Source organism: Pocillopora verrucosa, chromosome 2 (genome assembly GCF_036669915.1).
Source record: "Pocillopora verrucosa isolate sample1 chromosome 2, ASM3666991v2, whole genome shotgun sequence".
Classification (NCBI taxonomy): domain Eukaryota; kingdom Metazoa; phylum Cnidaria; class Anthozoa; order Scleractinia; family Pocilloporidae; genus Pocillopora; species Pocillopora verrucosa.
The window spans coordinates 8,923,013-8,950,192 of record NC_089313.1 but is presented as its reverse complement, the minus strand read 5'-3'; the positions used below and the strand labels follow the sequence as shown (position 1 = coordinate 8,950,192).

Genomic DNA, 27,180 nt, shown 5'->3' with positions numbered 1-27,180 from the left:
ACATAAACATACTCTATTGATGGGGGTGGATGGTGTCGTGCACTCAAGATCAATAGCTCCGTCTTTCCTCTGTTTAGTTTCAGTTTATTGCACACCATCCACGAGTCTATCTCAGAAACACACGCCTCTATTTTTGCTATAGAGCTGGGTAGTTCGGCGGGGGTGGGCTTGAAAGAGAGATAGAGCTGGTTGTCGTCGGCGTAGAGATGGTAATTAAGTCTGTGCCGTCTAATGATGTCCCCAATGGGTGAAGTGTATAATAAGTATAGAACCGGACCTAGTACTGATCCCTGGGGGACACCGTACCAAAGTTCTTTCATCTTTGACTTGTTTCCATTAATTATCACAAACTGTTTTCGGTCTTGGAGATATGATCGAAACCATTTTAGCACATTTCCTTTTACTCCATAGCGTTTCGCCATTCTTTCCAGTAGTAAATCATGGTTGACTGTATCAAACGCCGCAGACATGTCTAACAGTAACATGACAACACATTTTTGATTGTCTATTTCGAAGAGAATGTCATTTTGCACCCTCAAGAGTGCAGTCTCTGTGCTGTGAAAACGCTTATACGCAGACTGAAAAGATTCCTCTAGATCATTATCACGTAGGTGATCACTCAATTGACAAGAAACTGCCTTTTCAATTATCTTTGATATAACCTTCAGATTTGAGAGAGGTCTAAAATTTGAATAATCCTCGGAGTCCAGGTTGTTCTTCTTCAACTTCGGTTTGATCACTGCTTCTTTCAGTGCAGCAGGCATTGATGCTGATTGGAGCGACATGTTCACGATGTTGGTTAAGACAGGTAGAAGGGCTGATTTACATTCCTTTAGAATAGATGCTGGTATAGGATCAAGATCACAAGATTTTTTACTGACAGTGTCTACAAAACCTTCAATCTCTCTCTCTGACATCACTCTAAACTCTTTGAATTCGGCATGATAAGGCTGTTTGTTTGCTTCGCAGGACTAGGTATTAGAAGTCGCTTCATTGGATAGCTCTGTTCTTATTGTTGCTATCTTCTTGTCGAAAAAGTTGGCAAAATTGTTTGTAAGCTCAATCGTCGAGGGTGCGGTCGGAGAGTGTCTCTACTTTGCGGTGTAATAGCTTGTCGACTGCGTTGAAAAGAACTTTTGGATCTGATGCATACTCTGAAATAATAGATGAGTAGTATGAAGCCTTTGCATCCTTAAGCATTTTATTCACAACCCGGCACTGGTCGACATATATCTGTCTGTAGACGCACAGTCTTGACGATTGCCAACGACGCTCCAGATTCCGGCGTTTTCTCTTAGCATCACTAATACCCTCGTGGTACCATGGTGCTGATGGGTGGAGAGTTATCACGTGTCGTTTTAAAGGGGCTCGCCTTTCAAGTGTTTCCGTCAGTGTGTTTTCTTATTTTTCAATGAGACCCGTAAGATCAAGGGTGCTAGTTGACAGAAGGTTGGACTGCTTTAGGTCATCATTAAAACTGCTCATATTTACCGAGCGCAGTTTACAATAACTAATTTCCTTTTTTTCCAGGGGTGGTTTCTTTAGGCGAAGCTTGCAGTGTACAGAAGAGTGATCGGACAGCATGGGATCCCGTATTTCAGTGCTATTTACCAGTTCGTCCTCGGCTCTAGTTATAATCAGGTGTGTTGGACTAGACTGAACGATTCTAAGATGTTGTTAAATTTGACAGTATCCAGATTGCTGATATTATCCACGTGATAGTTGAAGTCACCCACTATGAGTAGGTTACCAGGGGACACAACTAACTGTTCTGCGAGAATGCAGAAATCTTCGAAGAATAGAGCACTATTTAGTTGATTTGCCTTAGATGGAGGTGGTCTATAGATGGTAACAATCCTAGTAGACCCAGTGGAACATGTCGTTATGATGTCCAGGTATTCGAAGTACTTGAAATTTCTTTGGGTTTGTTTTGTAACCCTCATGTGTTTCTTTATTAGGAGGCCAACTCCTCCCCCTCGTGCGTTTTTCCGAGGAACGTGGTAAAACTGGTATCCAGTGGGGCAAACTTCGGCGATGGAAAAATTATAGTTTTCATTATTACTCAGCCATGTCTCAGTCAATGCGAAAAAGTCTACGTTATTTTTGACTGCATAATCTTTGATCGCAATCTTTGATTGATCTGGTGTTCAACAAACAGAAGTCAATGGGTACGAATCCATTCTGCAGTTTTTGCTTTGAGCATCTTATGCTGATAAGATTGTGCCAATTCACTCCTCTGGGACAGCAATTTTTGGAGCCAAGGGTGGCGTTGTACAACACAGTGGCTGGCCGTAATGCATGGCTGCGTTTGGCTTGCGATGAAACAATGACCGGTATTGTTCTATTCACAAAGGGCCCGGGATTGAGCTTAAATGTCAGATCGCCAATTAGTTCCATGTTGAAAGCGGCGGAGCTGTTGGGATAATAAAAGCATGGTCTTTTGTGTCTTTTCGTCCTGCGCCGCTTTGATAAATTCCTGTGCAGAAACGAACCAGTGGTTGTGTAGCAATTTGTCCAGCGATGTGAAATGCTCGTTGTGAACAAAACATCTTTGTTAGAGTAATTAGATGTATTGTGAAGCAAGATTCCGGCAGCTTTGTGGGTCGAACGGAAATGCGATGGTGGATAGAGAAAATCCCTTCTAGGAGGCAGAATATTCAGCGTTGAGTCGCATTTTGGAGGCCAGTTTGTAGATTCGAAGCTTCTGTGATGTCTTCCATTCAGAAATGGTTGGTTGGTCCAGTAGAGAGCGAAGTAGAGGAGAAAGAGTGTAGAGCGATCACATACACGTCTTACTCGCATTATGCATTATTAAATTGTTACTAATTATTAAAATTATTTAATTGGGTACCCAGTCAACATTAAATTTATCCCAACTGGTTACAGGACATCCAGAAACAAAGTGCTGAGTGCAAATGCAATTGTTTTTCAAATTTCTTTGGGTAGTCTATCTTGACTGTGGAGGTGCGGTGGCTTTATGGTAAGTAATGGCCAGGGTCATTGTGTTGTGTTCTTAGGCAAGACATTTTGCTCTCACAGGCTTCTCTTCACCCAGGTGTACAAATGGCTACCAGCAAGTATGCTGGGGGTAACCCTGCGATGCATTAGCATCCCATCCAGGGCGGAGTAGCAATACTCCCAGCTGCTTCATGCTAAAGAAACTGGAGTTAAGTGCCAGCCCCATGGGCCATTGAGGCCTGTATAAAGGCTTTACTTTACTTTTCTATCTAGACTAATGGCGGCAACCCATCTTCCTCTCCATTCTATTGATAGTTCTTCAGCCATTTCACCTTAATTTTTACAGATAGAAGGTATAGAAAAGAACCTAACATCTTTTTCATGGCCACTTCTAGCATGGCAATTGACCACAAGACACAGTACATCATAAAAACGCAAAAAAAAGCTTCAGAACTGGCGAACGCTACGGCTTTGTTGTCAAGGAAAGCTGTACACAAAGATGGCAGACTTTAACAGTTGTCAAGGCATGTGTCACGTGACTGAAAACTGAGAATATTAAACTCACCAGCTCCGAGATTCCATTAATGGTCGGAAGGGTGTCGGTGAAAGTTATTGCCATTTGCATGGTTTCTGCTGTTATCATTGTGGGTGTTGTTCCTGACTCCAAGGGAAGTGCTTTGGTTAGCTGGTGGTATAGGACCGGCATATTTAAAGCAATACCTAAATGGTTTTTATATTTCTTTGAAGCTGAGGAAATACTTGGACTGACAATTGCACCCTGGCTGTCATCTTCATTAGGCTTACTGAACTTGACGAAAAGTTCCTGGGCAGTGCTAATCAATGTGTACTTCAGTTCTGGGGTTAATAATAATAATAATAATAATAATAATAATTTTATTTATATAGCGCTAAAATCCAATAATTGTCCAAAGCGCTACCTAATTACAAAATAAAATATAAAAAATATAGAATATAAAATATCTACAATATACAATATAATTCAAATATAGCCTAAGTTATCTACTATATAAATCAAAAACATCTCAAAACAAAAGGAATCTCATAACCTATATGCTAACTTAAATAAAAAAGTTTTAAGGGATTGCTTAAAAGTTGCCACTGAAGCACATTTCCTAATCTCTAGAGGTAAATCGTTCCACAATTTAGGTCCTGCAATAGAGAAAGCTCTGTCTCCATATGTTTTCAATCTGCTTCTTGGAACCACTAAATATTCTTTACATGAAGAACGCAATGACCTAGAGTATGTTTTAAAATTCAAAAGGTCAGAAATATAAGAAGGTGCAAGGCCATGAAGGGCCTTGTATACCAATAAAAGGACTTTAAAAGTTATTCTAAACTCAACTGGTAACCAATGAAGATTAATTAAAATAGGAGTTATATGAACATGCCTCGGTGTCAATGTGACAACACGAGCTGCAGCATTCTGAACTGCCTGTAGTCTAGCTAATAGATACTTAGGAAGGCCATGTAATAAGGAATTACAGTGATCAAGTTTCGAACTAATAAATGCATGGACTAAGATTTTACATGTATCTTGGCTTAAGTACTTCCGGATTTTAGCAATATTTCTCAAATGATAGAATGATGATTTACAAATGTTCTTAATGTGCTTCTCAAAACTAAATATGCTATCAAACTGAACCCCTAAATTACGAACAGAGTCACGAGGTGCAATGCACTCAGAACCAACAGTAATGTGACCGATGTCAGGCATGGGATGGAATCTGGAACTGATGACTACAAGGTCCGTTTTGTCCTGGTTTAGTTTAAGATAGTTTCTTATCATCCATTCATCAATGTCCCTCACACAGCATTCCACTCTCAACTTCACTTGTTGGAAGTCATTCAAGCTGGTAGATTTAAAGGTAATATATAATTGGGTGTCGTCAGCATATAGATGGTATGATAGTCCATGATCATTTATTATGTCCGCAATAGGTGATGTGTATAACAAATACAACAAAGGGCCCAGAACTGATCCCTGAGGGACACCACACTTCAATGCACGTTGTGAAGAATGACTATTCCCAACTTTAACAAACAGCTTACGTGAAGACAGGTATGATTTCAGCCACTTAAGCACAGTTCCTTGAAAACCAAAACAAGTAGACAGCCTTGTCACTAGAAGAGTATGGTCCACTGTATCAAACGCCGCCGACAGATCCAAAAGTACCAGTATGACTGACTAATTACGATCTAAAGCACAAAGAATGTCATTTTGAACCCTCATTAGAGCCGTTTCAGTGGAGTGAAATGACTTGTATGCGGATTGAAACGTTTCCGAAAGACCATTAGATGCAATATAGTCTGTAAGCTGGACACATACCGCTTTTTCCACAAGCTTGGACACAAACTTCAAATTAGAAATAGGTCGAGAACTTTCATATTTAGTGAAATCAGCATTATGTTTCTTTAAAGTCGGTGTCATAGCTGCAATCTTCAAGACATCAGGCATAACTCCAGTAGATAAAGATGTATTCACTATGTTAGTCAACACAGGAGTTAGCGTTGACAGGAGCATGCTTGTCCATTATTGATCTTAATAAGGTGTCATACTGTTGAACTAGATGATCGAGATCGCTGGATGGGTCGATGACGAGAGGGCAGTCAGCAACATCACTAAGAAACGACTCCATGTCAAGAGACCGAAGCTTCCGATAGAAGATAACTTCCTTCCTAAACTGGGGCTTTCTTATGGAAACATCACACATTACCGCCAAATGATCAGAGATGTTAGGATCATAGACTTTGATATTATTGAGCATGTTATCATCAGACTTATTTATAAGTAAGTCAAGAGTATGGCCATTGCGATGAGTCCCAGCACAGACACGTTGTTTAAGGTCAAAAGATTCCAAGATGTCAGTAAAACATTGTTGTATTATGTTCCCCATATATCTTTTCAAATACATCGCTAAGAGATTTAAAGAATAATCATCCAGGGAGTCAGAGTTTTCTGCCACGGCTTCCAAGTTAAGATCTTCTGATCTTCTTTGATAAAAAAACAGCAACATCTCTGCCAGCCCATTTTTTGAGGCCACAATTTTTGGCCAAACTGACTCCAGGAATTGCTGAGGGTTGGTGGAAGCAAGAAGGGTTAGTTTAGTTGAAGTTACACCAACTTGCTTGCCTTTTTCCCTTTTAGTGCGTACCAAAAGTCTCCTTCATAACATTTACACAGGCGTTCCATTAAGAGGCTTGTCTGTGATGTTGATTTCCCTTGATACTTTAGTCTTTGCAGGAGAGAGTATGCCTCATCCACACAAAGGATCGGCACTGTGGATGCTGCAATAAAATGTACCAAATTGGTTATATTCTATCACACATTTCAATTAACATATGTTTTGCTGGAAACCTGACTGTAAATTAGAGCTGAAATTAAATTCTAATACTATCCTTTTTTTCTTCATACTTACCCCCAATTGCAGAGTGAAGGGCCTAGGGGGACCCCCATCTAAAACAGACAGGGATGTTCATCATCTTGCTTTGGAGTGTAAATTTCAGATGTTTGGTCTTGCTTAGGGTGGTTTAGGGTTAGGCTAAAGGGTGCTCATAAAGAAATGGGAAAAAAGTATCGCATTTTATGTATTTACATCTGAGCCAAGCCCACATTGGTCTCCTTTAGGGGTTTTACTTAATATTTTCAGTGAGCAACCCTGTCTGTTTCACATGCATCACCAGAACTTGGAGACATTCTGCTCCCGCAAATAAGGGGGCATGTGGTTGCAGGCAAAGGCTAATCGAAATGCTCATTGGTATCAAGTTTTCATTATGGCAGCTTCTGTTTCAGTGAGACCTCGAGCATGATCAAAAGTAAACTACAAAATGTTGAATGAGCCGTGTTGTTCAGATCTTTTGTGCGAGCCACTGAAGCTACAAAGAAAAACAAAATCTAAGGTCTACACAGTTGAAAGAGTGATCAGTGAAAGGAAGGGAAAAAAGGTGCGTTAAATTATGTTTTTGTGACTTATTTCTCATGAAAACAAACATTTGCATTCAGTTTTGACCATGAATGATAGAAAAAGGGAGTTGGGAGCCAGCTGAGCACTTAAATTTTCATGCTGTTCCCACTCTTTATTTAAAGAAAGAAATATAAGGTTTACAAAACTTCATGTCCTGCAAATAGCTACAATGCTAATCTAGGCAGGACAAGACTTTAACTGAAGGCGTTATTAAATTACATAAGAAAAAAGAAAAGAAGAAATACAAAAACATACAGAAAGAAACACCTTACATATAAATTCAAGTACAAGGGATTTTGTTATTTGAAAAAGACTAAAATTACAACTAGAGGTATCTACAATATATCAGGTTAACTTCACAAAATATTCTATTAAAAAATTAACATTCAAATAATTATCTTCATTACCTAGAACATTAAGGAGTAGTGATTTAATTTTTTTACGAAAATTAGAAACGTTGAGAGTCTTAACAGAAAGTGGAATAGAATTCCAAATAGACACACCGATTCTAGTAAAAGATTTTTTCATTTTTTCAGTTCTAGAGAATTTGACAGAGAAGCATTCTTTTGCAGATAATCGCGTATTATAATGATGTTATGTATTGATTTTCACAAACTTATCGAGAAGACTTTTAGGAGCTGTCTTAGCATGAGCGTCATACATTAAATAGCTTAACTGTTGAAAGAACAAAGACTGCAAAGGAAGGCAGTTTGATTCATTAAAAAAGGGATTGCATGGTCTCTGGGTTTAGAAAAATAAATCAAACGCAGAGCACGTTTTTGCAGAACAAGTATCTTATTGAGGTAGGTCTGTGGACAGTTGCCCCATGCACAGATACCATAATTTAAATAAGGAGAAATAAGTGCATGATATAAATTCAAAAGAAGACGCCGTGGAATGTAATGCCTCATTTTAGCAATTATTCCAACCGATCTACTAATTTTGTGACAGATAAAGTCAATATGATGCTTCCATGATAGTTCAGAATCAATCATTACACCCAAATATTTAACAAAGTCCTTCATCTCTAGAGTTACTCTAGTATTTAAAGTTGGATTAAAAATCTTAATTTGAGGAATGAAAGGCATTCTTTTTTGGTGGGGACGAAAAATGACATAATTAGACTTTTTGACGTTGAGCGTTAGTTTGTTAGCATTAAGCCATTCACTTACTTTCTCAAGTTCATTATTGACAGTTAGTTCAAGAGTACGTAAGTTGTCATTTGCATAAGTTAGACTTGTATCGTCTGCAAAAAGATAAAAAGTAAATTCCTTGGAAGATTTATGGATGTCATTAATATATAACAAAAATAACAAGGGTCCAAGTACAGAGTCTTGAGGTACTCCACATACGATCGTTTCAGTTTCAGATATGCATTTGTCTATTTCAATAGACTGTCGGCGATCTGGAAGATATGATCTAAACCAAGAATTTATAACTCCTCTTATTCCATAGTGTTCAAGTTTTGTCAAAAGAATCTCATGGTTAACAGTATCAAATGCTTTCTTAAGATCTATAAAATTCCACATGAGTACTTTCTATTGTCCATAGTAGAATGTATGGTGTTCACAATATCCAGAATCGCGTGCTGGGTACTATGTTTATTGCGAAAGCCATATTGTAAATCATAAAGAATATCATTCTTGTCTATAAACTTTATCAGTCTACGATATAAAATTTTCTCAAATAAATGATTATAAATTGATAACAAAGAAATTGGCCGATAGTTTTCAGGTAACGTCTCGTCTTCATCCTTATAAACTGGAATTACTTTTGCATATTTAAGTTTTGCAGGGTAAACCTCAGTTAGTACAGAGTGGTTAAAAATTTTGGTTAATGGTATGGATATGACTGATTTGGCAAGTTTTAACAGTTTGACAGGGGTAGAATAAAGCCCCAGCTACAACAAGCTAATTTCTGTTTCAATTTCTTGCGGTATAATTGGATCAAAATAAAAACTGTTCTGCAAAGGCGGATCAAGATAATCAGAAAAAGTAGTGTTAACTTCAGGAATATTGGTTGCAAGTTGATGACCTATTGACGAGAAGTATTTGTTGAGTGTGTTACCAATCGTTTTAGGATCATCTGATAAAGCGCTATGCTCGTTAGAACGAATGAAGTCAATTCTTTTTTATTTTTTCCTTTTCTTCGCATCTCCTAATATTTCGTTAATACCTTTCCATGTCGATCGCGTATTTTTTATGTTAGAGTCAAAAAACCTTTGATAGTGACGTTGTTTACTCAATCGAATAAGGGTTGTTAACTTATTTCTATATATTTTATATTTCGGCCAGTTTGATTCAAAGAACAATTTATTCTTCACCTCTATAGATTTCCTTAGTCCAGCAGTTAGCCATGGTTTAGTTAGCATTTTTAGTTTTCTCACTGAAGCATCCCTGAGCGGTGCATGTTTATTAACTACATGATTTATAGTTTTATAAAGGTGAGAGAACGACTTGTTTACGTCGCAATTACCAGAAACCTCTTCCCAATTAGGGTTATGTTCTTGTGTTGTTCTGCCCCCATTGTGTGTTGTCTTCCCCCCACAAAAATGTTGTCTTGCCCTCTGGGGTTGTCTTGCCCCCATTTGTGTGTTGTCCGAATGTTGTCTTGCCCTCACACGTTGTTGTCTTGCCCACATAGGGTGTTGTCCTGCCCTCACCTGTTGTTGTCTGGCCCTCTGTGTTGTCTTGCCCACTTCAGATCGAGGGATTTTTTGTCTTAGGTTTCTTTTATTATGGGCGAATTTGCTGAAAGTTGCAGGAGTTATTGTGTTTGACGTGTACTTTTAGAGGGAGAATTTATTAACTGGATTGGACAACTTTAATCTTTTTGTTTCAGATTGACTGGCAACATGATCAAGTAATGGGAGGTCCAGTCATAAGGACCACTGTAACTTTGGAACCCTTCATGGTGTATCTTTGAAATCTAGCACACTGTTTAACAATGGATCAATCTGCTGGAGCGGTAAATTTCAGTTTATTTGAATGGAGTTTAACATAGTAAGCACGCTTATAAGTTTGGCCATAGTCATAACACGAGGACTGGGTTGTACTGTTGTGATAAGTGGTTTCCTGGTCCCCCTCTTGCCGTTTCAAACGACAAGAGTATTACCTGGGACTGTAAAAGTTTGTGGGGCACTCCCCAGGGATTGGCTACCCCAGCTTGTGTTTGATCCCTGACAAACTCTCACAATACCAGAGGGTATCATCGGGTAACCAGCCCAACTCATTGTTGCCAGGAGAACGTCTGACAAAGAAACATGAACGAACTTATTTACAGGAACGCAACGTCTTGAGCTTACTTAGTAATAGGAACGGAATCAATATGAACAGACTTATTTACAGACATGCAATGGCTTGAATTAACTTAGTAACAGGAATGGAAGCAACATGAACAAAGACACGCAACGGCTTGAACTAACTTAGTAAAAGGAACGGAAGCAACACGAACAAAGTTATTTACAGAGAAGCAGTGATTTTTCACTATGACGTGTAGCTGGAGTCACTACTTGTTTTTCTTCCGCATAATGCTCTTTACCTTCTCGTAGCACCGACTGAAACCCTCCTTTTTACAGATTGCAGCTAGGCGTGCATTCACCGTGAACATCTGCCTTAGTTGTTGTTTAGGTGGACATTTTCGAAACCTACGGAACTCTCTTTCCATCGCTTGTGTATCTCGTTGATCCCAGTGCATCCGTTGATCAGATTTTAGTGATGATGATTGGTCATCAAGCCATTCTTCAACTTCAATTGCTTGGGTTGGCAAACCTTCCACCTCAAAGGGTCGTTTGCTCACTAGGTAGTTGACGAAGTTGGTTACCTGTTTTACCTTTGAGATAGAAGTAGTCATTTTCCTTAAGATTAGTGTGGTCGACCTTTTATTTCGCACAGCCTTCATTTGTTGTTTCTCCCCTCTCTCAATGGCAGATGAAAAGATTTCCCTAATGGCTTCTTTCTGTTTTTCTGTCAGACTTGAAACCTTGCCAGGGGAGACTGTTGGTGGGATAACATTTGTGGAGGTTTTGTCATCTTCAGACGCTAGTTGGCTTGGCCCAGGAAGATCAACGTCTGCACTTTGGTCACTCTCCTCACCACCTTTCTTTATTTGTTTCTCGGGAAGTTCTTCAGCAAGAGTTTCTTTCTTTGTTTTAGTTTTTGTTTCACTGGAGGTGACTTTCTTTATGATATTCATGACGTGTAAGGCCGTCTCTGTCAAGTCCAACCTAAGATAACTGTTGCGAGATGACCTTTCGCTATGGCACAAGACCCTCTGGATATTCGACATCTCCTCTGGGGCATGCCTTCTCGCTGCCGTTGTTACAAACTTTCTTACAGCAGTCTGGCTTACGCGTCTGTCGGTCCTCACGCCACTTTTCTCGAAGAAAGCAGAGAATCTTTTTCCAATGGTATTTCTGTTGAATGATTGGCCGTAACTCTTAACAAAGAGGTGTTTGACATCTTTTGCAACAAAGTGTGGTCTGATCTTATTGACATAGACCTCCATGAGATCTTGCAGCTCTTTATCCATGCCAAGTGGTGCTGGTCCCTCTCTAGATCGTTTATGCTTCGGGATTAACATGACCCTGTTTCCGTCCTTCTCCTGTGCTTTTTGGTAGTCTTCAAGAAGAGCATTCTCTAGCGGGGCAGGTCGAGATGCCACAAGTAGCGCGAGTTTTACCAGAAGAAGATCGCCAGCATTTGTAAATTGTTGTATGGAGAGCCTTTTTCCTGCCTTGGCCTGAGTTATGGCCTTCATACCATCTATGTAGGGTTTTGATTGAGAGAGAAGGTTGATGTCTGTTTCTGTCAAGAGAGTATCGCACTCTCTGAGATGGGTCCGGTGCTGAACCTCCTGGGTTTCGTTATCCATAGTTACACGCCAGCCTTTCAGGGCGTTGATGGTCCCCTTAAACACGTCAAAATCGTTGCCATGCAGCGGCGGCATTTCCTTTCTTTTGTGCTTGTCGGACGTGACGAAAACGAAAAACTTTTCCAGACTGGTCAAATAGGAGGCCAACGTACCTGGTGCTTTCGTTCCCTCAGAAAGGTGTGGGCTGACCCATTTGTTCCATACGATATCTCCAAATTCCTCCCCTAGGATGGTGATGTCCTTACCGTTGGGGTCCAGCATTTCCAAGAGCTTCTCCACCTGGCCCACGTGCTGGAGTCTATTCTCAAGCTTTTTGTAGCCCGCTGATGGGCTCTTCAGGTACTTAAAGAAACCAGAGAGCCATTGGTGGCGGTAACTCGTAAATTTTGTCGCTGAGTAACACTCCTCCTTCCTGATCTTTATGGTTGGAGCATCTTCAAAATCTTCGTCACTCTCCTCCACCTCTCCCTCTGGATGCCATTCTTCTTCTTCTTCTTCTTCTTCTTGTTGTTCTTGGGTCTCTTCTATTCCTTGGGTCTCTTCTATTTCTTCATCTTCGTTGGTTTTGTGTTCACGTGGATCAGGTTGAGCAGTTAAGAATGACGGAGATGTCAGCTTGGATGACGGTGCCTTGGATGGTAGAGTGAGCAGGCAGTCTAACTCTTGGATACCAGTATACCTTTTAGCCTCCTTGAGATGGACCCTATACTGGGTATGGGAGCTCTTTAACCTGTGTGCCTTTACCAGATGCTGATTAAGATAGCTGGTGATTGTGTTGCAGCCGTCTACCGGGCACCATTTTCGTAATCTCCCCTGAGTTTCCACTTCCTTCTTCCCCCTCACCTGTCTTGGCCCCCTTGTAGCCTTCCCTGCCTTCATAATCGCTGCAGCCCTCGGCACATCTTCCTCCTCGATCTGTTTACCAACATGCACTTTAAGATGACGCTTGATGTCGCCTGCCATCATTCCACATCCAGGGATTCTGCATCTCACCTTGGAGTGGTGACTTCTTTTCTCATCTTCCTCTCGAACTTCTCCTTCCACGTCATCTCTCGATGATATTGATTCCTCATCTTCATCCTTGGTAGGGGGTTTAATTGCAAGACTGAATTTTCGGGGAGTGACTTCTTTAGAGGCTTTTTGGCTAGCCTTGGAGCTTTTTGCGCCATCAGCGGCAGAGGTGCTTTCGTTACATTTGTTGGTTTTAGCGCCTTCTTTAGTACATTCATCTCTCATGTTATTCATCATGTCTTCTACTTCTGTGCGTTTTATGGCATTTATGTCATGCTTTTTGGAAAGGTTGATATCAAACTGCGTCTTGGCCACATAAGAGATGTATTTTAATGCCAACGTGCTGCTGCTCACAACTGAGTCTAGACCTAGTTCAGCAGCAGAGAGATAGCAGTTTGCAGCCTCCCGATAATCTGCAAACAAGGTATCCTTGGTTAGGTCTAAGGGTCCTCTATATGCTAGATACTTTGGTTTTTCCTTTGAAGCCGCTGATGATGGTTTTGGGCTGTCTATCTCCATTGCTTCTCTCCTCTGCATCTTTTTCCTTCTTTGCTTACTGTCACTTTCACTTTCTCCCTTGGTTTCACTTTCTTCCTCGCTCTCCTCCCCTGAAGATTCTGGACTATATATGGGTCACTGTCATCTTCCTCTTCCTCATCAGCCCTTTCCTTCTTTCTTAGTTCCGCTAAGTGCTCTACCCATCTCATGATGTCTTCTATCTCAGCGTTTAGTGTCTCGCAAATGTCTTGGCTGTCGGTGTCTGCCGAGAGCTCTGGTTCTTCTGGGTGATGTGATCTTGCAATCACATCACACATGGCCATCATGAATTGTGATACAATTCGAAGAGTGGTATTTCCCATATACTCTGCCGTTGAGGCAATCAAATGGGCCCTCTTATAATAGCATTGGAGTGTCATTGAGTTAGGAACTTTCTTTATCGGCGCAATTGTTACCGCTGGCATTCTCTTAAGACCAATAAGCCGAAGTGACTCCTTGTTTCCTATCTCTAAATGAGTTAGACTCTGTGAAAACCATTCAAGTTTGTGGAGCACTTTTCCGCCCTCCACCTCCCCAATTTTCCTCGACCATGCTGCGATGTCTTTGCAGCAGTAGCTCATTCTTCTAACTACATCACTGCGATCCATTTCTGGCTTCGTATTTGTCTTTAGTTTGTCTTTCTCGACAAATTTGACTAATTCATACAGGTTTTTGGCCGATGCCTCTAGTAAGGGAAGGCCCACTTTCTTCCCAACTACAAATGAGATGGCTGCCACATTCTTAATTTTGTCAACCATGAAACGGTCAATCTCCTTGATGTCTGGGATTGTAACTTCTGGAACTTTTTCTAGGCCCAGCTCTTTAATGGCCTCTTCATCCCCCGATAGTCCTTTCGTGGCCAAACGCTTAACTTCTTCAATGCCTTTTGCAGACATTTTTCATAAATACAAACTAGCTTGAATGATATCGTCCACAGATGCAAGTTCAAGAATCCACTATCCAGTTAAAAATGAAATATTATTACATGAGAGAGTAGCTCGTGGGCCATAGTACAACCCCTGTAAATTTCACATTCAAATTTAATATCCTCTAGAAGATATAGGCAGTTAAAGTCTACCCTCACTTTTGCGCGCGCGCCGAGGGGACTTGGTACCAAAAAACTGCGTCCGCCATTTTGTAAGAAAGTTTAAACGTTAATAACTCCGCAAGGATTTTATCGTTTGCGACAAATTGTGGCATGCATGTAGGCCTTCCTCCAGCCAACAAATATCAATACTAAAGTGGCCAAATGCCTGAGACTTTGCAAAGTTATTAAGTTGTAAAGTTTCCAACCAAATGACGTCATAGTTAATGAACAAAGGGACTGATTTCAAAACAAGTAACACCAAACGGTTCCTTACATCATAAACAAGCATAATATCACATCAAAATATAAAAAAGAGGTCCTCAAGCCCTAGTGACGAGGTCCTTCAACAACATCATGGTCAAGAGTGCACCCTTAAACTTTGACCAAAGCCTACGAAGAAGCAACTGTTTTCCATTGCAAGAAAATGTTCAAGAAAGCTGCCCGACCACCTTAGACATCTCTTTCAATAGTTTGATTGCTTCTGCCTAGTGTTCTAAGGGTGCTAAACAAGAAGAATAACGGAGCATCAAAAAGCATGACTTACCAGTCGAAGGCTTGTGGAAATGGTGACCTCGTGTCAGATGCACGAAAAGTGACTATGTTATGCAAATCATGACGGTATCTTCAAATTTAAATATTTTCTTATAGATTTATTGGAGTTACATAAATTTCAAGTATATTTAATTTCTATTTATGTACCATCTTATGTTAAAGTTTCGTAGAGATTGATAAAGCAGAAGAATAGTTTTGGCCTCTTAAAGTTGACCATAATATGCAAATGTATTTGAGTTCCATTCAAGGAGCTTGAAGTCTCTATATCTTTCTTTACGCTTGATGGAATATCACGAATTATAAGTAAGTTAAAGTCCCATTATATGATAATACTTCAATAGAGTTTCATTGTATTTCACTAAGGTTAAAGGGTAGTTGTGGTCTCATTAAGTCAACCATGTCCTTAAAATGACAAAACTGGCACTTTGAACTTGTGCATGATTTAGACCTCTATATCTCTGTGACTATTCCATTAAAGAACTCAAAAACCTCTGAAAAGCTGCTCCTACTATTTGTCTTTATTGTATCAGGATATAATGATGTTATATTAAAATATCGATTTTATATGATTTTTTTACATGACAACCTAAAAAGTGCTTTCTTGCCCCCATTCACTTTCTTTATCAGAGAATTTCTTCAAAACAATGCAAGGGTTAGGAGTTAAAGAAATGCCAATGTAAAGCCCTTGCAAAGAGCTTTCTAATAATGTAAAAACTTTTAAAGAATGTTTGCAGAAAACGACTGCTTAAGCAGAAAATGTGGAATAGCTTTGCCCCCACAATATTTGGAAAAGTGTCCTCCGTACAAAAGCAACTCTAAAAAGAGTTTCCCGCGTGGAAATAACATGAAACTTACGGTGATAACACAAAATTTACATAGTTACTACCTGTGTAAATTTCAACTCTAACCCTCGCATTTACAGAGAGATATAATTTTCATTGATAATCACCTTACCTTATAGTCCAAATTTCTTCGACCAGTCTTACAAGGTGATGTGTAGAGCGTATACCTGGCCGTCATTTTTTCCCGAGCAAAGTTTGGAGATTTTTAATTGGCCAGGGTTAGCCAAAGGTAATCTGTGGTGATTGTTTATCTTGTTTAAAACGTTTGCAGGCAAAATTTGGTGACAAAATAATGCTTTCTTCATAGATTCTCCCGATCTTGTTGACCTGCCCTCATTTCAAACTTTGAAGGACTATAACTTAAAAGACTTTTAACCATATCTTCTAAAACTTACACAGAACGTTGGATGAGAACCAAACATTCTATAGTTAGAAGGAAAACCCTTAATCTTGCTAGGAAAAAAATTTATGTTGTCTGGGGAAGATTGTGGGCAGGAGAACACTCCCGGGAACCTAATTAATTGCACTTAGGTCATTCATGAATTCATTAGCATGAAAGCTGGAATAATCCCTAAATTTAGTCTTTTTTGTATGTGGTAATTTTTGCTTGTTTACGTTGACAATACAGACTTGCGAAAAATGATCGGTTGAGTCGGTGACGATATTGCCACTAGAAATATTATTCGTAATAATAATAATAATAAACTTTATTTACATGTCAAATAAGATAGCAGTTTCCCACTAAGTAAGGACACCTAAACTAAACTAATCTAATCTATATAAAACTATGCATTAAAAATTTATTGGAATATGATAAAAGAGCTCTTCCCATAAAAAAACTACCCTACCCCGAAATAGTAGACCCCATGTTTATAATACCCTACCCTGTATAATGAGATAATAATTACAACTAGTAGTAATCAAAGATTAATAAGTGCGTGAGAAGTTCAATGAATTTAGCTAAAATCATACAAAAACAGAGGAGGAAATTAGTTGAGAGATTAAATGAGAAAGACGAAGTATTTAAAGAGCAACATGAACAATAGCAACTTTAATAGTGAAACCCAAATATGTAACCAAAGATGTTTATCTACTTAGTTACAATGTAGTTTAGATACTGATTGTGGGAGACTAACTTTTGTAACAGTAACATGAATGATAGTAACTTGAATAGTTACAAGGGATTGGTTAGTTGCAAGGGAAAATGTAACAAAACATGTTAGTCTACTCAGTATCTTGAAAAACTGAAAATGATAGAGTAGATTTTATAACAACAACATGAGGCTATGATGAAGTTCAAAATGCTATGAAAATTAGATTTTTCCATGTCTAAACGTTTCGTGTCTGTGTGTCATAGCATTGTTTAACAATTTTTCTTAACTTAACAGTAACCTGGATGATACTAACTCGATTAGTCACAAGGTAAAATGCAATAATTAAAACATGTCAATCTACTCATTTACAATGTAGTTCAGATACTAAATGAGTGAGACTAATTTTTGTAACGGTAACATGAATAATAGTAAATTGAATAGTTTCAAGAAAGTTATGAAGTTGGTAATGCTATGAAACTTTTTGCAATGTTTAAAAGTTCTGGTGTTTGCATGTCATACCATAGTTTAACAAAAAAATTTTAATAGTAACATGAATAGTAACTTGAATAGTTGCATGGGATTGGTTAGTTGCAAGAGAAAATGTAAAAAAACATGTCAATCTACTCAGTATCTTGAAAAACTGAAAGAGATAGACTAAATTTTATAACAACAACTGGAACATGAAGCTGTGATGAAGTTCAAAATGCTATGAAACTTAGATTTTTTTCCATGTCTAAATATTTCGTGTTTGTGTGTCATAGCATTGTTTAACTATTTTTCTTATCTTAACAGTAACCAGGGCCGGGTTGTTCAAAGCGTGATTAAGCAAACCCAGGGTTAGCGTCAATTTTTATTCCAGTTAAATTAATAACCAAAAGAGATTTTCTCAAGGATTCTTGCTCTTTAGTTTTATTTTTCGATTTGACTTCATGTGCAGCTTATAATTAGCTTTTGAAATCTTTTTAAACAAAAGAGATTAAATCTTTGATTAAGCTTTAATCGTGGGTTAGCAGTAATCGTCTTTTGAACAACTGGGCCCTGGATGATACTAACTCGATTAGTCACAAGGTAAAATGCAATAATTAAAACATGAGAATCTACTCGTTTACAATGTAGTTTAGATACTAAATGAGCGAGACTAATTTTTCTAACAGTAACATGAATAATAGTAAATGGAATAGTTTCAAGAAAGTTTAATATGAAATTCAAAAATTAAGTGCTATAAAAGTTTTTGCGATATCTAAAAGTTTTAGTGTTTGTATCTCATAGCATGAATTATTAGTAACTTAAATAGTTACTAGAGATTGGTTTGTTACAAAGGAAAATGCAACAAAACATGTTAAATGGCAATTTTTTCAATGTCCACAAGTTTTCGCGTTTGCGTGTCAAAGCATACTTTAACTGTGTCTAGGTTTAAGACAGCCTCTGTGATTTCCTCCTCTGTTGTTTCATTTGCAATTAAGTGACAAATTGAAAACAACTTTGGCACTGCTTCTTGATAAACCTGTAGCTGAAGCTTCTGCAGTGGTTGTTTGGAGTTTTGGATATGGATCTTGAGTGTCCACTTTACACTGCAGCTGGTTGCCTTTTGTGTTACTTAGCAGTTATCGCAGACTGCAATTTTTCCCTTGATTGTAACTTTTTTTGAACATGAACAACAACAGTTGTATTTGGTGACACTGCTTATTCCTAGTATTTCTCCAATGGTTTCTGTTGTTGTTGAGATGTCACTGACTTCAGGTAATGTTTGTTTGAAGGGTTCAGCGTCCTTGATGGTGTATAAATTATCTTGTTTTGGTGTGTTCAAGTATCTTTGATTCTGAGATACTTTCATTCTCAATACAATACAATACAATACAGACTTTATTTAAACACGATAATTGTTAAAGCGACTACACGCTTGTGGGGTCGTGCGTAAAATGGAATAAAATGAAATGTAGTAAAATACAATAATTAAAGTAGCCTATCAAAATTAGAAGATCTAAAAATATTTAAAATTGGGGTCCTTAAAATTCACTGTCTGTGGAGAAATGGAATTAAAGTTCAAATTTAAAAGTGCCTTTGATTTGTAGGCTAATGAGGAGAGCTGCTTAATGGTTATATTTCTTAAATTTGATTCTTGGAGAAGTGTGTTAAAAACGATAGGTCCTCTTCTGGAAAAACTGTTTTTCATGTAATATGTATTGAATTTTGGTACTTTTATGTTGGCATTACTTCTTAGATTTTTCTTAGTATTCACGTCAACTTCTTCGGTGGTATCTAAGATGGATATAGGTAAAGTCTTCTTATCTATTTTGAACATCAGTTTAGCTAAATTAACTTTATATGTGGTTTCAATAGAAGACCATTGAGCTTTGCTTAGTACGTCAGACTTAGGCATATCCCATGGCCAGTTAAAAATTAATTTTGCCGCTCTACAGTGTAAAGACTCTAATGCAATTAGGCCCTCCTTATTAGTAAGGCCGCCCCAGACGGTGATACCATATATAATTGATGGGTAGATTACTTTAAAGTATAAGTCCAGTAGCATGGGTCTTGGTAAGAACAAGCTGCGCTTCAGCATGTTAAGCTTATTTGCAAAGCTGATCTTTAGTGCTTTGACATGGTAGTCCCAGTTAAGTCTATTATCAATATAGACTCCAAGCAGCCTGGTGTGTTTAACCCATCTTATACAATGATTCATCAGTATTAATGACTGTAGTGGACCAGTGAAGTTTCCTCGATGAATTAGCATGCCTTCGCATTTCTTGGGGTGAGGCAATAGTTGATTTCTTAAGCACCATAGCTCTAGTTCCTTGAGAGCAGCATTCAGTTCGGCAATAACAATGTCTACGGTGTCTCCGATACAGAACAGGGTGGTATCGTCTGCGTACATAAAAACAGTTGCATTTGTTATATTATCAGGTAGATCATTTGTGTAAAGTGCGAACAAGGTTGGACCGAGGACTGATCCCTGAGGAACGCCTGTATTAATGCGAGCAAAATCAGAGGCTGCACCGTCAATGACTGTGAACTGTCGTCTCCCCTTTAAGTAGCTGTGAAGCCAAGCAGCCAGGTTGCCCTTGATCCCAAAGTCAATCTCGAGTTTATGCAGCAATATTTTATGCGATACACAGTCAAAGGCCTTTTGAAAATCGACAAAAACCACGCCGACAACTTTACTGTTATCAACCGCTTGTCTCCATTGTTCTGTCAGTTTTATAAGCATTAATTCAGTAGAAAAGCCTTTCCTATAAGCCCATTGGTTTTCAGTGACTAAACTGTGCTCGTGGAATGTATGGTTGACGATTCTCTGAGAGACCGTTGATTCAAGGATCTTGCTGGGTATACTGAGAATAGAAATTGGCCGATAGTTGCTCATGTCGCTCTCATCGTCCTTTTTGTGGATAGGGCTCAGCCTAGCCACTTTCCATTGTTCAAACACGTAGCCAGATCTTAGACTTTCACAATAAATATGGTATAATGGATGGACCAACGCATTCCCGGCAGTTTTTAGAGTTCTAGAAGAAATCTGGTCGGGACCGGTAGCTTTATTCCATTTAAGATCTGATAAATACTTTTCAATTTCGGATTTTGATCAAATAACGTCTTTGATAACAGGAACTGACTTTAATGTTGTGGCAGCGTTGACTTTTGTGAATGAAAAGTTCCTTGTTAGATTAATTCCTATATTAGAAAAGAAAGAATTCATCAGATTTGATTTTTCTTTACTATCGACTGCCAGAGAACCGTCTTCCCTCTTCAAGGGTCCAATAGCCTTTCTGAGTTTTGGTGCAGTGGCATTGCGAAGAAGATTCCAATACTCCGCAGCGGTTAAGTCTCAAGTTGTTGAAGAAATAGGTGGACTGTGGTGTGACGCTGTCAACATGCTCACCCCAGAAAATAACTTTTATGTAACCAGATGGATCAACTATATAGCCTTCCTGTTTTTTGACAGGAGAATCTTGGATGACTATAGTTTTGGTCGCACTTAGATGTGATATCTTTCCTTTTATTGACACTAGCTGTTGTGGTGCTACTTTTGACAAGGATGCAATTGATGTGACATCATCTTGTGCTTGGTATGGAAAATCAGCTGTTGTTGAAGTGATGGTTGTGTTCCTGTTTATTACTACATCACTTCGTCCATACTTATTGCTGATGTTAAAATTTGAAATTTTAACCGGTGATCTTTGTGCGGCCATTGCATCAAGAGTTTCCTTCTTTTCAGTTGCAAAGCATACACTGCCAATGAGATCTTTCTCTGTCTGAAGGTGGCAGTTAAAGTAGCTTGTTGGTCCAGATTTTTTTACTGGTGAGACATTATGCACAAAGCAAGTTATGTCTTGTTTTTCTGTAGGAGGAGGTAAAAAGATATTTAGATTAATGTAATAAATTTGGCATGGATGGGATTACTGCATAAGGTAGCTTGTGTTATTTGAAAAAAACATATGTGTAAATTTTAGTCTCCTTGTTTCATGTACTGTAAATCCTCTATTAAGCCCACAGGGGGCTTATTGTTTTAAGGCGCATTGGGGGGGGGGGCTAAATAGAAAGGAAGGGCTTAATAGAAGGGGAAGTGTTAAAATTTAGCAAAACAGGAGCAGTTCACCACTCATTAATTACTGTAATTAAGATTATTTTTAGTACAAATAACAGTGATATTTTGAGTTATCGGTTGATTTGCTTTGTTGTTCGGCAAATTCGAGGACATCAATTCAAAGCAGGAGAGCAGCGAAGGTCTTCGGTTTGTTGTAGTTCGGACAACGCCGACATCGGGCTTTCTACATGCTCTTGGAGTACTAAAAAGTTTCCTGGTAAGGCTTTGACAAGTTGAAGCGATGAACTTTTTAAGAAACATCGCATGAAGTTTGAGAAAAATGAATGAACTGACCGAATAATCCAAAGATATCCACGGAGGCGACACGGACGCACGAGCAGCTTGCACTCGCACGAGGTATAGGTGCGTGCGCACTCGCACGAGGTATAGTTGCTTGCGCATAAAAATAGTTGTGTGCGCATGTCCACCAGGTGAGCCCGCAATTTCTTTGGCCGGCTATTGGGCTTAAAATTCGTGCGCGCGCTTAATAATTATTCAAAATGGCGCAGATTTTGAACATCGCCCGTCCAAGTAACCAAAAATCTCGAATCTTCACGCCTGGCATGCACAGGTATCCCATCGACCACAGGATCCCCAAAGATTACGAAGCGTTCTCCTAACGTCGAACGCAATAATATGATCTTGATAATATTTAAAATATTTAAGATTTACATAAAATACAGTTCTTGCAATTATTCGAAGAGATTAAACTTTGTATATCTACTTTATGTAAAGCGTTTTTAAATTCTTGCAGCGTTCTTAGTACTCTTATTTTTCCATCTAACTTAGACCAGATTACTGGACCTAAGTACCTAAGAGAGTGCTTACCATAGCGCGTAGTACTAACTCTAGGGATAATGAAATCATTGTTTCTTAAATTATATTTGTTGTTATTAATAACAAACAGGTTCTTGATATTATTAGGGCACAGATCATTTTTAACTTTAAACATTAACACAGCTATGTCATGTAATCGCCTATTACATAAGGTTTTTAAATTAGCCCGCTTAAGGAGGTCACTATATGATGATATGCTATCACAATAAACAGCTCTAAGGGCCCGTTCTTGTACCCTCTCTAATTTTCTAGAATCACTAGCTTTGCAACAATTCCATACAATACTACAGTAAGTTAAATAAGGCAGAATAGCAGCCTTAAAAAGTTGTAATTTAGCCTTGGCTGGGATTAACTTCCTTAATCTATTAATTACACCCACCCTTTGACTGCTTTTTTTACAGATGTTACTTATGTGATCAGAAAAATTTAAATTATCATCAATATTTACACCCAATAACTTAATAGAATTATATGATTTAATGGCTGTTCCGTTAACATTTAGCTCTAACTGTTCATCATTTAGTCTACCTCCTTTCAATATCATTGATCCATATTTATCAAAGTTCCCTTTGAGAAAGTTCGTATCGTACCAATTTGTAGCTCTTTGTGCAGTATCCTGTAGTTTTGTTTGTATAGTATTGATATCCTTGTTGATTTCGTAGAACTGATGGTCATCAGCATACATCCCAATTTTTGAAGGAATTCCGAACGTCAAGTCATTTTGGAAAAGATTCCATAAAAGAGGTCCAAACAAGGACCCTTGAGGGCATCCTTTCTTGACCCTTTTCCAGGAGCTTGCAATTCCACCAATTCTTAGCCTATTATAGCGATCCATAAAATATGATTTCATGAGCTTGATGCTCTCGTTTTTAAAGCCATATGCCTCCAGTTTAGCAAGTAATAGAGAATGATGAAGAAAATCAAACGCTTTACTCATGTCAGTACTTAACAGGCCAACGCTCATTCGATTATCCAGAGCATTTTTCCAGTCTTCCGTCAATGCTAGTAGTGCCGTTTCACAACTGTATCTCTTCCTGTATGCTGTCAGGCTACTGCTCAAACGTTCATTAAATTCTGCTGTAATCTGATTTGTAAGAAGTTTTTCAAAGGTCTTATTTACCATTATCGCTATACTAACAGGACGGTAATTTTCCATGTTCAAACGATCGTCCTTTTTATAAACAGGCACCCACTCGCTTTTCTTCCAGTTCCTTGGCCAATGACAGCTGGCGATACATTGATTATAAAGAGCGCATAACGGTGTAGCAAGCTCCGAAGAGCCTATCTTAAAAGCAATGGGTGGAATATTATCCCATCCCGAGGCTTTCCTGGGATTTGTGTCTTTCAAGATTTTCTGAACCTCCGGCACTGTTATATCTTTGAATTGAAATGGTTTGAAATCACCCTTAGATATGTGTTGGTTTACGATAGCTTGAATACTTCGGTGATTTGACAGGTCAGAATCTGAAATATCGCTGGTAGGACCAAGGTTATCTGCAATGGTTGAGAAATAATCAGCCATGGTCTCTGCGATATCCAACTTGTTGCTGATTATTGAATCATTGACCTTCAGATTCATGTCCGATGATTCCCTAACCTTTTTTGATCCAAGAAAAGGCATGAATGTTTTATAGAATTCATGTGGCTTACTTCCAAGGTCCTTGGACTTCTTCTCCCAAAAGTCTTTAATTGACTTACGTCTAAGTCGTGTGGCTTCATTCCGTAACTTTTTGTGAAGTTCCCAGTCCTCTTGAGCTTTAGTTTTGTGAAATCTTCTAAGTGCTTTCCTCCTTCTCCTAATTGCCTCCTTCCATTCTGTAGTCATGTAAGCTACGTCCCCATCTCTGACTCGCATTCTCTTGCAAGACATGTGTTCGTCTACGATGTCCTTTAACAATAGGCCGAAAAATTCGGACTGATCCTCAACGTCATCGAAGATTTCAGCCACATGCCATGGAGCTGAAGCTAAATGTTCTTCAAATAGCATCTGATCAAAATTTTTACATGACCGAAAGTTGATAACTTTTGATTTACATTTAGCCACCCTTTCCTTCATGAAAGTATAGATGAGGGCGTGGTCGCTTAGACCTGGGTCAAAAACATCGCTCTTGGCAAAGTCCTTTGGGACGTTAGTTAAAATAACGTCTATTAGTGTGGTTATTTGTGAAGATATTGTCAATTAAAGTCGCTGAGGACCCATACACGCGTTGGTTTATCAATTGTAGGAAGCATAGAAAAACTTTGCATACACTGAAGCAGTATCTGGCTGTTTTTTACAGTTTTCATATTTTAGCAAGTCTACATTGAAATCTCCCATGAGATATACATTATTATTGTGATTACTGAAATACTCGAGGGAATCCGAAAGATAGTCAAGAAATTGATCTGCATTATTATGTTGTCGGTAAACAATGCCGCAGATATTTTTCTTGTGATTTGGTAGTGAAATTTCAATCCACAAGGCTTGATAAGAGGAATTAGTAGAGCGTTCTAAGACTCGATATTTATAGTTTTCATTAATAAAAAGACCAACACCACCGGCAGACAACGGGGTTTTAACAAATTCAAAGCAATAGCCAGGTAGTTGTGGTATAAAATCAATAGATTCGCCAACGCACAGTCGCGTTTCTGTAACACCTAATACCGTGAAATTATGTTTTACCTCACTGAGTACGTGACACTGAAAATGTTCAATATTTTTTCTTAAGCTTCTTATATTAGTGTGAAGAATGGAGAAATCGGATACGACATCTCTATTTCTGGTATAGAAGCTATGAGGCGAATAGTAGCTCGAACGAATTTTACTCGTTGTCATTAAGTTAGCATCAGGATCAATATTTGTCTACGGAATCGTTCTGAAAGAGACCAAGATCATATAAGCTATTAAATGAATAGATCGATTTCCTGGAGGCTAGATTAGTGTCCAGTAAAGCGTTATACTGCGGGTGGGCAATTTTCAGATCTTTACAGTTATAATATGGCAATTCCATTAACAGAAATTTGTTTTCTTTAGCGAGATTTTTCATCTCTTTGTGCGAAGCCATTTCCAATAACTGTATCACATCATTAAGATTATGAACGAATACCAATTAACACACTTATCTCCTTAATCCTGAGTTGGATTACTGACCAAGCTTTGTTTTAGATTGTCAAGATTGTCCATGCGTTTTAATTTGAAGACCTGAGAACTACTAGATTTACAAGCCAGAATCTCAGAGTTCTTTACCCAGACGTACTGGAATTGATGTGTTGATTTCAATTTGTTTGTCTCGCTAAGAAGTTGCTGTAATCTCGGGATCAGGTGTTCATGAATTCGGATATTTCTCGTGTGAAAATCAGCAGATAAATCCAGATCATCAGGGTTTAAGTTGGAAGTTTCATAACGATGAGCCATGACTTCTTCTTTGGCCAGTCGTCTTATAAACTTGCACACAATAGGTCTTGGGTAATGGCGGTCAGCCCTTCGGCTATTCACTCTATGAGCAATATCAATGTCGTTTTTTGTCACTTCGTCCTCGGCTCCGATAGCATGGAAAAGCTTTAAACACAACTGCGTGGTGGTTTCAGAAGACTCGTGTTCATCCTGTTCAGGAAAGCCAATAATTTTGACGTTATACTGAAAGCTGTACTTCAGTAAGTCATCAATGGCGGCGTCCAAACTGTCAACTCTTGTAGAAATCGCTTCAAGCTTACGGCTTAGATTGTCAAGTTCTTTCGACATTTCCTCTCGAAAGTTTTTCGTTATATGATGGTCCTCACATAAGAAATCAACACTCTTTTGGACACTGTTTCCATATCTTGTTGCAGCGTCTCCAACCTGCTCAATGTCTGCTTGAAGTCGTTGTTGCTCGATGATCGATTTCAGCTTCTGGAGTTTGCTATTTACAGCTGAAATCTCTCCCTTTAGTTTAAGGTTTTCCTTCTGTAGATTTTTAACTTGACTCATTTTAGTTTACGACATAAAGCATTGGTATGTATTGAGTTTTAAACCGGCATGTGTGGAGCGCCCGCCGACATGACTTCATCTAATGCAGTCTTAATCCTCTGTCAGGTAAACTAATTTTGAAATGCACAACAGTGGTAATAAGGAGTACAAGGTGCTAAAGGAGCAGTAGAATTTCAGGAGAGAATATTTTTTTGTTTGTTTGCAAAGTGACCAGCTTCTCAATATCAGCTCCCCTATTGTGTTTCTTCTCTAATTTTGATTCTGTAGAATAATGCAGTGACACTTCAGGGATAAATGCAATTTCCTTGCCTTTTCATCGTGACAAATTTGAAACCTTTCTCGGTTACTCCAAAGACCAAGACTTTGTAACAAAGCCCGACTGCAATCACACAAATTTCATAGGGTGCCTCATGTATCAGAGTGCATTGCCCCATGTGATCAGCCAGGTATTGAAATGCAATCTCAAGAATTATTTTTAAAAAGGGTTTTAATGACTGTTGTTATTGCCTATGACAAAAATTGAGCTTTGTTACCAAGATGTGTTTGGCACATATGTGTTACTTACAATTAATTTTCTTTCACTGTCTAAATATGGTAAAGAAATGTATTTTTTGTTTCAGGAGTTATGCACTGCTAAATATAACTGATTATAGATTGGAGACAGCAGCTGCAACATTTGTGGAAGCCATACTTGGTCTACTGAAGTGCAAGTCTACCCACATCAATTTCACAGCCTGCATAAATGTTGATCATGACATAGTGAGATAAATTTTTAGGAGTAAGGCTACAATTGACCCCCACAATTACATGTTATATGAAAAGGACAAATTTTTGTAGGTTATGTCTGCCTCCTTTTTGGTGGTATTACTTTGATGAATTTGG

The 27,180-nt window shown here is 38.6% G+C and overlaps 1 protein-coding gene and 1 pseudogene across 1 annotated transcript; both read right to left on the bottom strand.

Moving 5' to 3' along the window:
- Window positions 1-18,130: 18,130 nt before the first annotated feature.
- LOC131799558 (uncharacterized) lies at window positions 18,131-18,770 on the bottom strand (annotated as a pseudogene).
- Window positions 18,771-25,458: 6,688 nt separating this feature from the next.
- Window positions 25,459-26,298, bottom strand: LOC136279219 (uncharacterized). Its single transcript, XM_066162816.1, has one exon. The coding sequence runs from the start codon at window positions 26,296-26,298 to the stop codon at window positions 25,459-25,461; it is 840 nt and encodes a 279-aa protein (XP_066018913.1).
- Window positions 26,299-27,180: the final 882 nt, after the last annotated feature.

Excerpts from the sequence above, each read along its gene's own strand:
- LOC136279219 (XM_066162816.1), bottom strand. The coding sequence starts at position 26,298 with ATGAGTCAAGTTAAAAATCTACAGAAGGAAAACCTTAAACTAAAGGGA.